The 13,620-nt window shown below is 35.7% G+C and overlaps 1 protein-coding gene across 1 annotated transcript in view; it reads right to left on the reverse strand.

Annotated features, from left to right (window-relative positions):
* Positions 1–402: 402 nt before the first annotated feature.
* The window catches only part of LOC308240860 (uncharacterized protein C1orf185), a gene marked incomplete at both ends in the record, with an annotated part of 22,145 nt that continues 8,927 nt past the window's right edge, over positions 403–13,620 (reverse strand). The window contains 3 exons of the mRNA XM_080654299.1: positions 403–698; positions 2,106–2,142; positions 12,157–12,292. Of these exons, the coding sequence (XP_080510425.1) occupies positions 403–698; positions 2,106–2,142; positions 12,157–12,292 (469 nt within the window). The remainder of the gene's footprint in view (positions 699–2,105; positions 2,143–12,156; positions 12,293–13,620) is intronic.

Genomic DNA, 13,620 nt, shown 5'->3' on the forward strand with positions numbered 1-13,620 from the left:
AATCAATTAAAAAGTATCTGACCTGAAGATTTCTTAAAGTATTCCTCCTATATTACGAAATGCATTTGCATTATTTTGTACTATTTATTATGTCCTTTGATGAGATACAAGGAGTTAAGCTTAATATTCATGATATCACTCTAGTTCTTCCTGAATTTTGTTCTTAGGAATAAGAATCGGCAAGGGAAATAAGACCACTCTATGGTAAAGAAAAAGAAAAGCAATATTAGCATGGACATGTTAAGAGACTCAGAAGCTAGTGATTCGGTTTTGACTCTACTGATTTTAGTGTATACAAAGTTTCAAAAGGAAAGTCATTCAATATTATGTTGAAGGTTTTATATTTCAACCTCCGTATTTCTTCCTGAAAATATTTCCTTAATGCTGTCATATTTCTTATTATCATAAAGCGTCATATTCAGTACATTCTTCTGAGGGAATGGTTGACGGGTGTGGAAATCCTTTTTCCATTAGAGGTTCCTTGAGAAAAGAGATTGCAGAGCTCCTTTCCACTAGAGAATCATCAGAATACCAGTCCTCAGCTGCTTCTATAGTTTCGCTGTAATAAGAATCAGACGGTAACGTCGATAAGCTTAAGGATGCATTGCTGCTATTTGTTGTTGAGTTAGTCTCTGTAGGGTCATAAATGACCTTTTTTGTTGCAAGGCAGTATTCATCTTTAGAGTGATCTTTACTTGCTGTAAAAGAAAATTAGATTTATTATGAATACTACATATTCATGAGCAAAATCTTAATTATAAGGATAATGTTTCCGTTAAAAATTAGAATATTGCCCTGGTTGGTGTGGCTTAGTGGGTTGGAGCATCGCCCTATACACCGAAAGGTTGCAGGTCTGATTCCCAGTCAGGGCACATACCTAGGTTGTGGGTTCCATCCTCGTTGGGGCCCATTTGGGAGGCAACTGATCAATCTTTCTCTCTCTCTTCCTTACCCTCACTAAACTCAATAAACATATCTTCGGGTGAGGATTTAAAAAAGAATCTTTTTAGGGTTATAATGGACAGGATGATGATATAGTGAAAATTCTGAGTTGCTATCTTCATATGTACAATGTTTAAAATGTAATTAGGAATTAGCAATATTTTTATGATAATCAAGAGTAGAAAAGTCTATTCTAAATAAAATCAAGCTATAAACAGAAGAAGATTCTAAACAGGGTAGATATAGCAGTTCTGGAATATCCCTTAAAATTAGAAAAGACATAGTTTCTTAACTATTTATAGCTAAATATTGCCTTATTTTTTAAAAAAATACATGCCTCCCTGAATAGGCAGATTACAAAATGTTTGGTCCACAGTGGAAAGGGCCTATGAGTTGGCTTTATACCAATAAAAGTAACAACTAATATTCCTATAGTGTCTTACAATTACGAAGCAGTTTGATAGATTTTCATATTTCATTTTTCCTCTCAGTAACCCTTTAAGATAGTTATTACTTGCACGATTTTACAAGAGAAGACTGAGAATTAGAGAAACAACTCACCACAGATCAGATGCAAAATGGACTTCAATCTAGATTTTTGTTACTCTAATCTCATGCTTCTCCTATTATATTATTTATGCTGAAAGTTGGTATTTAAAATGTTGTTTTAGAAAAGATCACATGTATATAATATCCTAAAACATCTTTTACTATATTTTACATATTAACTTTTGATATTAATGTGTAATAATTTTAAAGCTATTTTAAATACCTTGTTACATTTTATACTCAGTATTTCTAAAATTATGTAGGAGGATGATGTTTTGAGATACTACACATAATATATACTATTTAAAGGGTTATAAAACACTCAGGTCTTTTGACCCTCTGGCATTACTACATGGCAATGACTATGATACCTTTTGGTATAAATAAGGAACAAAAATTAAAATTTCACATTTTAATTTAAGATATAACATTGCAAGTTTTGTTTTCCAAAAGATATATGCCCATTCACATTCTAATAAATTAAGGTTTTCCTTGAATTTTTATAGTTTTTAAAAATACTTAGATAACATTTAGGATAGCCTCTTGATTTTTTAAGATGTGAATTGCTCTACGTTGATTACAATTTCTTCTAATAAATTGTTGAGAACAAGTACCTTTTATATGTGCTGTTTCCTTTTTTCTTTGCTCCTCCTATATAAAAAAGTTATTTGTATTTAAAAACTGAATTGTTTTAAAATAATTTCTTTAATATATTTGACTTACATACTTAATAATAATATATTCTAACAAATTTTTGATGGAATAATGTTTTCTTCCGTGATAAGAATTTATTTCACCAAAATTTATTGACAGAAAAGAAAAAGTGTCGAGGTTCATCTGAAAAGAACGTGGACTGGTTCACGAAGGCAGTCCTCAGGACAGGGACTCAAAGGGTGAAACAGAGCTAAGCAGGATTACTTCTCTCCATCCTCACTTGGACTCACTTGGTTAGAACTGGAGAGAGCTAACAAAGTAATTAGAATTTCTAGACTTAATCATTTCATTAAATAATAACAACAACAACAAAGTGAATTTTGGCTGAAGGCTTTTATAAAAATGCAACTATTCTTGTGAAGCAAATAAAATATTTGACGAAACAATACATTCCAGATGTGTTGTGGGAAGTGTGATGTTGTAGTAGTTCTCAAACTTCAGGACATCAGAATCATAAGGTGTGCTTTTTAAAATGATGATTCTTGGGTATAATATCAGACCCTACTGAAATATGTTCTCTGGGAATATGCACTGCAACATACACCGCAACTGTTTCTGGTTCAGGTTATCCTTCGACCACTAGGAAAATGGTGGTAGTGCCCGCGGTGTTTGGGATGGAGCAGATGAAGTTGAGGCTGGAGAGAGAGATTGTCTTTTGTGTTCTGGGGAAGCAGTGTTTGTGCTGATCTGCATTGTCCTGTGTCCCCCTCCCCCACAATGGGCTTGCTTAGGATATACATATATAGGAGATACACACACACACACACACACATCCTATCTAATAAAGAGGGAATATGCTAACTGACTGCCCCGCCCTCAAAGATGGCGGTGCCCACAGCCACAAGATGGCGGCGCCCAGTCCCCTCAGCCCCAGGGGGCAGCAGGCACGTGGCATGGCCGGGCCCTCCCTGTGCCCTTGCCTCCGGAGTTCCCCAGTCCCCTCATCCCCCCAGCTGCCCAGGGCCGGCCCGAGGTCCAGGCAAGCCTCGGATGGCGGCTGCCCAGCCGCCCAGGGCTGGCTGAGGTTCAGGTAACCAGGGCAGCCAAGGCTTGCACTGTCAGCAGTGGCAGCAGCAGAGGTATGATGGGGGTGTCACCTTCCCCTGATCGCCTGGTCGCCTCCTGCCCCTGAGGGCTCCTGGACTATGAGAGGGGGTAGGCCGGGCTGAGGGACCCCCCCTCCAGTGCATGAATTTTCATGCACCGGGCCTCTAGTGTGTGTGTGTGTGTGTGTGTGTGTGTGTGTGTGTGTGTGTGTGTATATATATATATATATATATATATATATATATATATATATATATATATGGCTAATATGCAAAGTGTCCCCTCAGGAGTTCAACCGGGGGACTAGGAGTTCGCTTGCTCACTATGGTGTGCACTGACCACCAGGGGGTGGCGTGGAACATGGTGGGTGACCAGTGGCAGTGGCGGGGCACTGAGGGAGTGAGGGAAGGAGGAGGCAAGGAGGCAGGGAGGCAGGGAACCTGATCGACCCTGATCGCCAGCCAGGCCTAGGGACCCTACCCCTGCACGAATTTCATGCACTAGGCCTCTAACACGTTTTCAATAACCAACTTTACTTCTTTGCCACTTTCACCTTTTGTTAATATAAATGCCAGTATAAGCTGCTGATCTTACCTTGCCTAAATTTAGGACCAATTCAATTTGTGACTCCTATGTAAATTATTTTAGAACATTGCTTCTCACACATCAATGTGCCACTGTATTATCTGAGGAGCTTGTTAAAATGCATATTCTGACTCTAGATTCTGCATTTCTAACAGGCTCCCAGGTAATACTGATATTGCTGGTCTGGGAACCACAGAGTAAAACCCTGGACTGATTAAAATTCTACCTGAACTAAGGTAATGATAAAATGGGCATTCTTATATTTGTTACATATAAATAGGTAGAATTTCTCCAGAGGGAAATTTAACAAATCTACTTCTAGAAATTAATTATGCCAAATAAATAATTTTGGATTTGTGTAAATATTGTTAGTAATATACTCATCACAACATTATTTAGTATTTTTAAAACCTGCAACTTAAAATTCTAAGGAAATAGTTAAATGTATTTTGTTGCATAGATATTAGTACAATAGAAATTCTTTTAACTATTAAAAATGATGCTATAGTATTAGAAGTAAGGACTCCAAAAATATGGGGACATATCAAAAAGAGAGGAACAATCTTGAAAGGGTGCCCACTGGTTAAATTTGGAAAAATTTGAGCATCAAAATAATGATAGTAGCCGAAACCGGTTTGGCTCAGTGGATAGAGCGTCGGCCTGCGGACTGAAGGGTCCCGGGTTCGATTCTGGTCAAGGGCACGTACCTTGGTTGCGGGCACATCCCCAGTAGGGGGTGTGCAGGAGGCAGCTGATCGATGTTTCTCTCTCATCGATGTTTCTAGCTCTCTATCCCTCTTCCTTCCTCTCTGTAAAATATCAATAAAATATATTAAAAAAATAATGATAGTAATGGATTTTGATCTGCTGATATATAGAAATCCATGAGTCTATACTGATAACAAATAAATAAAATAAGAAAGAGAGCATCTTCTTCACAGTAGAAGCCAAATGATAAGCAGATGGTAGAATTGGAAAGATCATCACTTTGCTATAGTTTGTAAAGACTAGCTCAGGCAAGAATAATTTCTATAGCTAATAAGTAGAGTTTGATGAAAAGAAGTGTATTTACATGGTTTCAAAGTGCCACCACAGATTGTTCATTAATTGGTAGGATAAAAATAGGAATAATATATTGTGGGGAAGAACAGACATCATCTTTGTGATTAACTAAAATTACTAGTGAAGAGCAGATAAACACTCTATGCCTCTAGATGTGATAAACTGAATTTGATCACAAGGAAAAGCCAAATTGAGTAACAGTCTATGATCTATAAAATAACTGGCCTGTATTCTTCAAAAATGTCAATATCATGAAAGATGAAGGAAAGAACTTTTAAAATATTTTGAACTGAATAATGATTAAAACAAAAATAAAAATTTGTGGGAAGCAAAAGCAATGTTTGGAGGGAATGTGAATATTACTAGTAAATGCCTATATTAGAAAAAAAGAAAAGTCTAAGAATAATAAAATTGAAACTTCCTAGCAATACTATAATCAGAAATAAAGAGTGCCATCACTAAAGATTCTACAGATATTAGAAGAATAAGAGGATGCTATTAAAAATTGTATGCCAATAAACTTAACTGAGATTAAATGGAAACACTTTCCATTCATATTGTGAATAATTGATATTAATGTTTAACAAAGATATTACAAAATAAGAAAATTACAGAATAATACCCTTGTAAACATAGATGCAAAAATTATTTAAAATATATTAGTAAATCAAATCCAATGAGGTTTTTTTCTATGAGTACAGGTTGGTTTAACATTTGAAATTTAATGTAATCCACATTAACAAAATAAAAGAAAACCTATGTGAACAATTTCAAAAGATGCAGAAAAAGCATTTGGCAAAATTCAGAACTACTTATTGATTTAAAAAAGAAAGCCTTTCAGTAAACTAAGAATAGAAAGGAATTTCCTTAACTTGACAATATTCATCTCTAAAAATCCCATAGCTAACCTCCTACTTAATGGTGAAGAGCTAAATGTATTCTAAGATTAGAAATATAAAAAGAATATCTGCTCTCAACACTTCTATTCATATTTATATTGGTGGTCCTACCCAATGGGATAAGATGAGAAAATAAAATAAAAACATAGAGATTGGAAAAAAAGTAAAGCTGATGTGTTTTGCAGATAACATGATTGTGTATGAAGAAAATCTGCAAAAAACACAGAACACAGGTAAATATAAACAATTGTAGTAAAATCAGCAATTCACTAAAAACTAATCTATAAACCAAATGTAATTTCCATTCCAATCTCAACAAGATTTTTTGTAGGTAGAGATTAGTTTATCTTAAAATTTATGTGACAGGCAAAAAGAACAAGGAAAGCTACAACAACGTTGAGAAAGAAGAATTAAATTAGAGGAAACATGCTACTCAATTTTATGACCCACTATACAGCTAGAGTATGGTATTGGTAGTGCTAAACATATAGATCAATAGTGCAGATAGAAAATCCAGAAATAGACCTACACATATAGCCCAACAGATTTTTGACAAAAGTTGCAAAAGCTTTTTCAATAAACATTACTGGAACAATTAGACATCAGTAGTCCCCCAAAATTAACTTTGATCTAAACCTCATATCTTATACTAGTGACCTGGTGCATGGATTTGTGCACATTGAAAGGAAATTAATTAGAAGGTGGCCGGTGGGGTGGGACTGGGCAAGATGGGCCGGACACGCCCTGGAGGCAACCTCCCGCGGTCCCTCCCCAGTGTCTGCAGAGTGAGTGGGGTCCCTCAGCCCGGCCTGTGGGCATTGGGCCAAAACTGGCTCTCCGAAATCTGCCGAGGGGTCCTGGAGTGTGAGAAGGCACTCCGCAAAGTTGCTGTCGTACAGGGTGTGGAACACGAACACAAGTGTGCAGTAAACCAAATTCAGGGCTGACAGTGCCCCAGCAACAACATAACCCACGGCCGAAGGTGGATTAGCACATGGCCCCGCGAGGAATTGGGCTCCCTTTTCTCTGTTTTCAGGGTGCGTCACCCAAGAACTGCCACTGCCAAGTCACTGCAGCTCAGCAGCTCCTGCATTGAGCATCTGCCCCTTGGTGGTCAGTGCATGTCATAGTGACTGGTCAAATGGTTGAACCGTCGCTTAGGCTTTTATATATAGAGATAGTCAAAAAGTATAAACAACCCAAATGTTCTTCAGCTGATAAATGAATAAACAAAATGTGGTATATCTATAAAATGAAATATTATTCAATAAAAGCTTATAAAAATAAATATTACAATGGTAAAATATGTACACATATAATACCTTAATAAAAAAATTAAAAAATAAATAAATATTATTCAGCTATGAAAAAGAATGATGCATTGATATATGCAATAACATGGATGAACCTTGAAAAATCATGCAAAATGAAAGAGTCAGATACAAAAAACCATCTATTGTATGCTTCTATCTATAAGAAATGTCCAGAACAAGTAAATCTATAGATACAGAAAGTACATTAATGATTGTCTAGGCCTAGGACAGTTGGGGGCAGTGATTGCTAAGGGTATGGAATTTCTTTTTGAGTGATGAAAGTGTTCTAAATTGATTGTGAAGATGGCTCTACAACTCTGTGAATACCTGAAACCACTGAATTATACACTTTAAACAAGGCAAATTGTATGGTATGTAAATTATATCTCAACAAAGCTGCTATATAGAAAACAAAACTAAAACTAAAAAACTTTTAGAAGAGAACATAGAAGCAAATCCTTGTTGGACATGACACTAAAAACATAATCCAAAGAGGAAAAAATGAATAAATTGGACTTTCCAAATTAAAAACTTATGCTTTGCAAAATTCCCTGTGAAGAGGATGAAAACACAAGTCACTGAATGAGAGAAAATATTTGTAAATAAAATATTTTAAAAATTTGTTATATAAATCTATACATATGATAAAATGACATAGAATTATATACAAAGACATTTCTTATACAATGGAATATTATTCAGTGCTAAAAAGCAATGTGCTATCAATCCTCGAGAAGTCAGGGAAAACCTTAAATGCATATTACTAAGTGAAAGAAGCCAATCTAAAAGGGCTACACTATATGATTCCAACTACATGACATTCTGAATAAGGCAAAACTATGGAAACAGTAAAATGATCAGTGTTTACCAGGGGTTAGAGGCGAGGGAGGAATGAACAGGCAAAGAACAACAGGATGTTTAGGGCAATGAAACTATCCTATATGGTACTCTAATAGTGGATCGCTCTCTCCCCCTCACTTCCCTTCTCCCATTCTCTCTCTCTCCTACTATATATATTCTTTTGACTATATATATTCTTTTCCCAAAACCCATAGAGTGTATAACACCAAGGATGAATTCTAATGTAAACTATGGACTTTGGGTGATAAAGATATATCAGCACAAGTTCATTAATTGTAACAAATGCTGGATGTTGATAGTGGGTGAGGACGTGGGGGAAGGGGTATCTGGGAACTCTGTACTTTCTGCTCAATTTTGCTCTGAACCTAAAACTGCTTGAAAAATAAAGGCTGTAGTGAGATGCTATTACACAGTCATCAGATTGTCAAAAATTTAGGAGCCTAAAAATACCAATTTTTTTGAAGATGTGGAGCATTCCTATCACTTATTCATGCCTGTAATGCATATTGATACAGCTACTTTGGAACACAATTTGTAATTATCTAATAATACTGAACATGCACATACCTCATAAGTCAGCAATTCTACTGTTAGATATATTTCCCATAGAAATTTCCTTAAAAGCAAGTAAAAACAAACCAAATATCCATAACATAAAATTTGATATATTTATAAAATGGAATGTCATATAACAATAAAAATAATGAACTATAGGTATATGCGCCAACTTGAATGAATAATATTGCACAAAAAGGGAGCCCAAAAACATATAAAATTTAATAATATATTGTTCAAGAATCTATAACGTTCATGGTAAAACTGTAAAGAAAGGCAAGTTCACAGTTAATTGCAATTGTAGAATAGTGGGTCCTTCAGTGAAGGGTGGGAGTGTGGGATGTAAGAGGTAAAGACTCCGGACATATCAAATGTACTGGTAATGTTCTATTTCTTAGTCTGGATGGTGGGTATAAAAATTTCACTTATTTTCTTTAAACTGTGTTTGGATATTCCTTAGTATGTATGTTGTATTTCACAGTAAGAGCTCTTTTAGAAACCAAGCTGTAGTTCTATATTAATTAAGCCACATTTAAAAAATAATTTTCACCCTAGCCCAGTGGTCGGCAAACTCATTAGTCAACAGAGCCAAATAGCAACAGTACAACGATTGAAAGTTCTTTTGAGAGCCAAATTTTTTAAACTTAAACTTCTTCTAACGCCACTTCTTCAAAATAGACTCGCCCAGGCTGTGGTATTTTGTGGAAGAGTCACACTCAAGGGGCCAAAGAGCCGCATGTGGCTCGCGAGCCGCAGTTTGCCAACCACGGCCCTAGCCAATTTGGCTCAGTGATTGGAGCATTGGCCCTCAGACTGAAGGGTCTTGGGTTTGATTCCAGTCAAGGGCATATACCTCCATTGCAGGCTCGATCCCTGGCTCTGGTTGGAACTCATGCAGGAGGCAACCAATTGATGTGTCTTCTTCACATCGATGTTTCTCTCTGTCTCTCCCCCTCCCTTCCACTCTCTAAAAAATAAATGGAGAAAATATCCTTGGGTGAGGATTAACAACAACAAAATAATAATTTTCATCCTCCTGCTTGTCTGTTGTTGTAGGAGAGAAAGAGGCCAACACACAGGCAGAAACTGAGATGAAAAATGAGTGACTATATGGGAAAGTCTTTAATATACTGAAACTGATGTGGCTGAGGAAAACAGTATCTATACTATGTTTTATTATATCTTTCATTGTGAATTAGGTTCCTTTCACTGACTATCCAGAGCCCTAAATTTGTGTTTACTTATACATGACTTATCTCTCCCACTAGACTATAAATCTCATGAGAGCAAGGACTCTTGTCTCTCCTGTTCACTACTAAATTTCCAGTTGCCTAGAACAGTGCCTGAAACTTATTATATATTTGCTGAATGAACAATAAACAACCTAATTAAAATTTAGTACCTCTATATATGTACTTCTTTCATTATAGCATTCATGACATTTTTAATTGTCTTTTTGTATGTATCCACCATTAGATCTGAGGACACCATTATATCAACAGTTGCTAGCAAAATTCCTAGCATATGATGAGTGTCAGTAAATTCAATTAATATTAAATACATACATAGAAACAATTTTTTTTGCTTTTTAAAACTTCATTTCAACATAACATAGAAACAGTTTTTTCTCTGCAATGCTATCTCTATTTCAAACTATCCTTCATTTGAAAGTCAGAGCTTCCTTTAATAACTTTAGAATTAATTTGATCATTAAACCTGCCTGCTTAAACCCCTTCCATAATAATAACAGTATACTTGTATGGTGCTCACTATGTGGCCAGTGACTATTCTGAGTGCTTTTTATATATTAACTAGAGGCCCGGTGCATGAAATTCGTGCATGGGGGTGTGTGTCCCTCAGCGCAGCCTGCACCCTCTCCAATCTGGGACCCCTGGATCCTACCGGGATTGGGCCTAAACGGGCAGTCGGACATCCCTCTCACAGTCCAGGACTGCTGGCTCTCAATCGCTCGCCTGCCTGCCTTCCTGATTGCCCCTAACCGCTTCTGTCTGCCAGCCTAATTGATGCCTAACTGCTCCCCTGCCAGCCTGATTGCCCCTAACTTCCCTCCCCTGCAGGCCTGGTCACCCCTAACTGCCCTCCCCTGCAGGCCTGGTCACCCCTAACTGCCCTCCCTTGCAGGCCTGGTCCCTCCCAACTGCCCTCTCCTGATGGCCATCTTGTGGTGGCCATCTTGTGTCCACCTGGGGGCAGAATCTTTGACCACATAGGGGCAGCCATCTTGTGTGTTGGAGTGATGGTCAATTTGCATACTACTCTTTTATTAGATAGGATTCATTTAATTCCCATAACAATTCTATGGAGATGAAATCATCCTCATTTTGCAGGTGAGGAAATTGAGAGACAGAAAAGTTAAGTAACTTGCCTAAAACTACACAGCTAATAGTCGTAGAGCAATGATTCTAACCTCTTCAATCTATGCTCTTGACCATAATCCCATAATGCCTATAGTGGAACTGTAGAACGTGTGGTAAACTCCAAAATCCGTAAACTGCAAATAAGGCTCCTCACAATGCCATCTCCAGGATCTTTTTCCACCACGGCCTTCTATAAATCCTAGGCTCCAAATGTTACACAATTTTTCTGAACATACTGCCTTATATAGCTACAAGCCTTTGAACATATTGTCCTTTGTTTTCTTTCCTCTTGGAAAACTTCTATTCACTTCAAACCCAGCTAAATGTCTTCTCTGTGAAGGCTTTCTTATTTTATGCTCCCTTGTCTGCATTTCTTCAATTTTGTGGCTCTTATCACATTATGTTCTAATTTTTCCTTTTTGTGTTTTTCATCTCTACTAACTTTGGGATCATTTAGGTCTGGACTCATGTCTTATTTGTTTATGTAGACTAAGTGCCAAAACCAGTGTTGCCATATTTAAGGCACTCAAAAAATGTTTGTTAAACAAATGAATAAACATTAAGTTCAACTTGAGTTCAGTATTCAAGATGTATAATGAAACTTTGACATCTTATCATTTTGCTGCTATTTTACTATTAATGTTATAAAACCTCTAAAGTATTTGTTTTGTTTATCTACATCACAGTTTTAAGTTTCTACTGGTCTTTCCCTTGTTTTACGTCGCACTTTTTTGACATTTACATTAAAAAAAGTTAATTATGTATCTGCCTTTCACACTTGTATTAACTAGCTAGCACCGTGAATGTAGAGTTCATCTTACTATCCTCAATGTAGTGGGGGGTAGGGGGAGTGGGGAGTGGTGCAGAGCTTCTAATATAATGAAGGCTTAATAAATCCTTAATTTTAATTAGTTGGTTCTGTTAGATTATCTGGTTATTTGAGTATCCTCTTATCTCCATATCTCTTTCCTCTGATAGGCCTGGGAATTTTGCTTTGTTTTCCTTAGACGTTTATCTTCACCCTGTAACAATCACAATATAGAGATATAGGGAAGCAGCTATGCAAGGAGACATTTTCATTTACTTTTTCAGTGTCCTATAATGTAAATACCAACTAGTTTGAGTATTTAAATTTAGCTCATGTTATTGTTCCTCAGATTGAAAAATAACTGTAGATACCCTTTCAAAACTGAAAGACAACAATGCTAATGACATGGTATAAAAAAATTATTTGAAAACATTGCACTCTACCTGTAATTGGAATATTCCAGTATGAAAATTTCGAGAAATAAAAACACACTGAGAATGAGCTTTACTCTCCACCTCTGGTGATCCTTGGCTGCATCTCTCATCAGTTGCTTTAAATTGGGAATTTTGAAATATTTCTCTGAAAAATATTTTATAGAGACTGTTATTTAAAATGAATTTTATTATAAACCAGTTAAAATTATTGTTTCTAATTTTAAGTGTTTAAAATTCAGAATAAATATATTACTAAATATTTTTAAAAGTAAAAATCAATTTATATATTCCCTTCTGATATGTTACTGATTTCACTATAACTATTTTATTCTTACAATGTAAATTAAACTCCTTCTTATGTAGGGTTAATATTTATAGCTTGAAGATCAACCACGAGTTTTTCTAAATTTAAAAAAATTTTCAATTACAGTTTACATTCAATATTATTCTGTTATTCTGTATTGGTCTCAGATGTGCAGTATAGTGGTTAGAAAACCATGTACTTTACAGAGTGGGCCTCCTCCCCAATATTTTAAGTACCCACCTGCTCCATACACAGTTATTAAGATATTATTGTTTATATTCCCTATGCTGTAATTTATGTCTCTGTGACTATTCTGTAACTACCAATTTGTATTAATCCTTCACCTTTTTCACCTAGTCCCCAAATCCACTCCCCTCTGTCAACTGTCAATCTGTTCTCTATACCTAGGAGTCTGTTTCTATTTTGTTTGTTTATTTTGTTCTTTAGTTTCCATATATGAGTGAAATCATATGTAACCATGAGTATTTTTATATCCTTCTTCCTGGTTGTGAAATAATTGATTGATTTTAATGTTAATTAGTCTTTTCATAAGTTTGCCTTTAATGACAAAGGAAATTAAGTGAAATAAAACTCAATGGTCAGTTTTATATTGAATAATGTCTCTGACAAAAGTAAATGGAAGGAAACTAATTTGAAACTAATGACTTACAAAAGAAGAGTACCTGTGCTCTTTATCCATACAACCACAATTTTGAGACAGGGTTTAAAATAATAAGGCAGCAAATAAAACCCCAGATGATCAAAGACAGTTATGCATAAGGGAATGTAGTTTCTAACAGTCATTCTAAATGTAATGATTTAATAATAATGTTAATTGCCATTTCTTCTTTCAGAGATTCTAGAGAATTTCCAAATTAATTCTAGAGTCTACTGTATATATGTTACTTAATGAGGTATTAACAATTAGGATTTATTCAGTCATTGAATTCAATTCACTTAATAGTTATTGAGTACTTACTAAGTGTCAGTCATTGTGCTGGGAGTTGTATATATAGTGGCAAAGGAAAATAAACAGTTACTACACTCATAGAACTGTCAGTGCTCTCATGGAACTTAAACACTAGTAAGGAAGACAGACAATAAAATAATCACAAGAAAATAAAAAAATTACAAGTATGGAAAGTGTTATCAAGGAGAGCTACCTGTGG

This window comes from Plecotus auritus (assembly GCF_963455305.1).
Source record: "Plecotus auritus genome assembly, chromosome: 2".
Lineage (NCBI taxonomy): Eukaryota > Metazoa > Chordata > Mammalia > Chiroptera > Vespertilionidae > Plecotus > Plecotus auritus.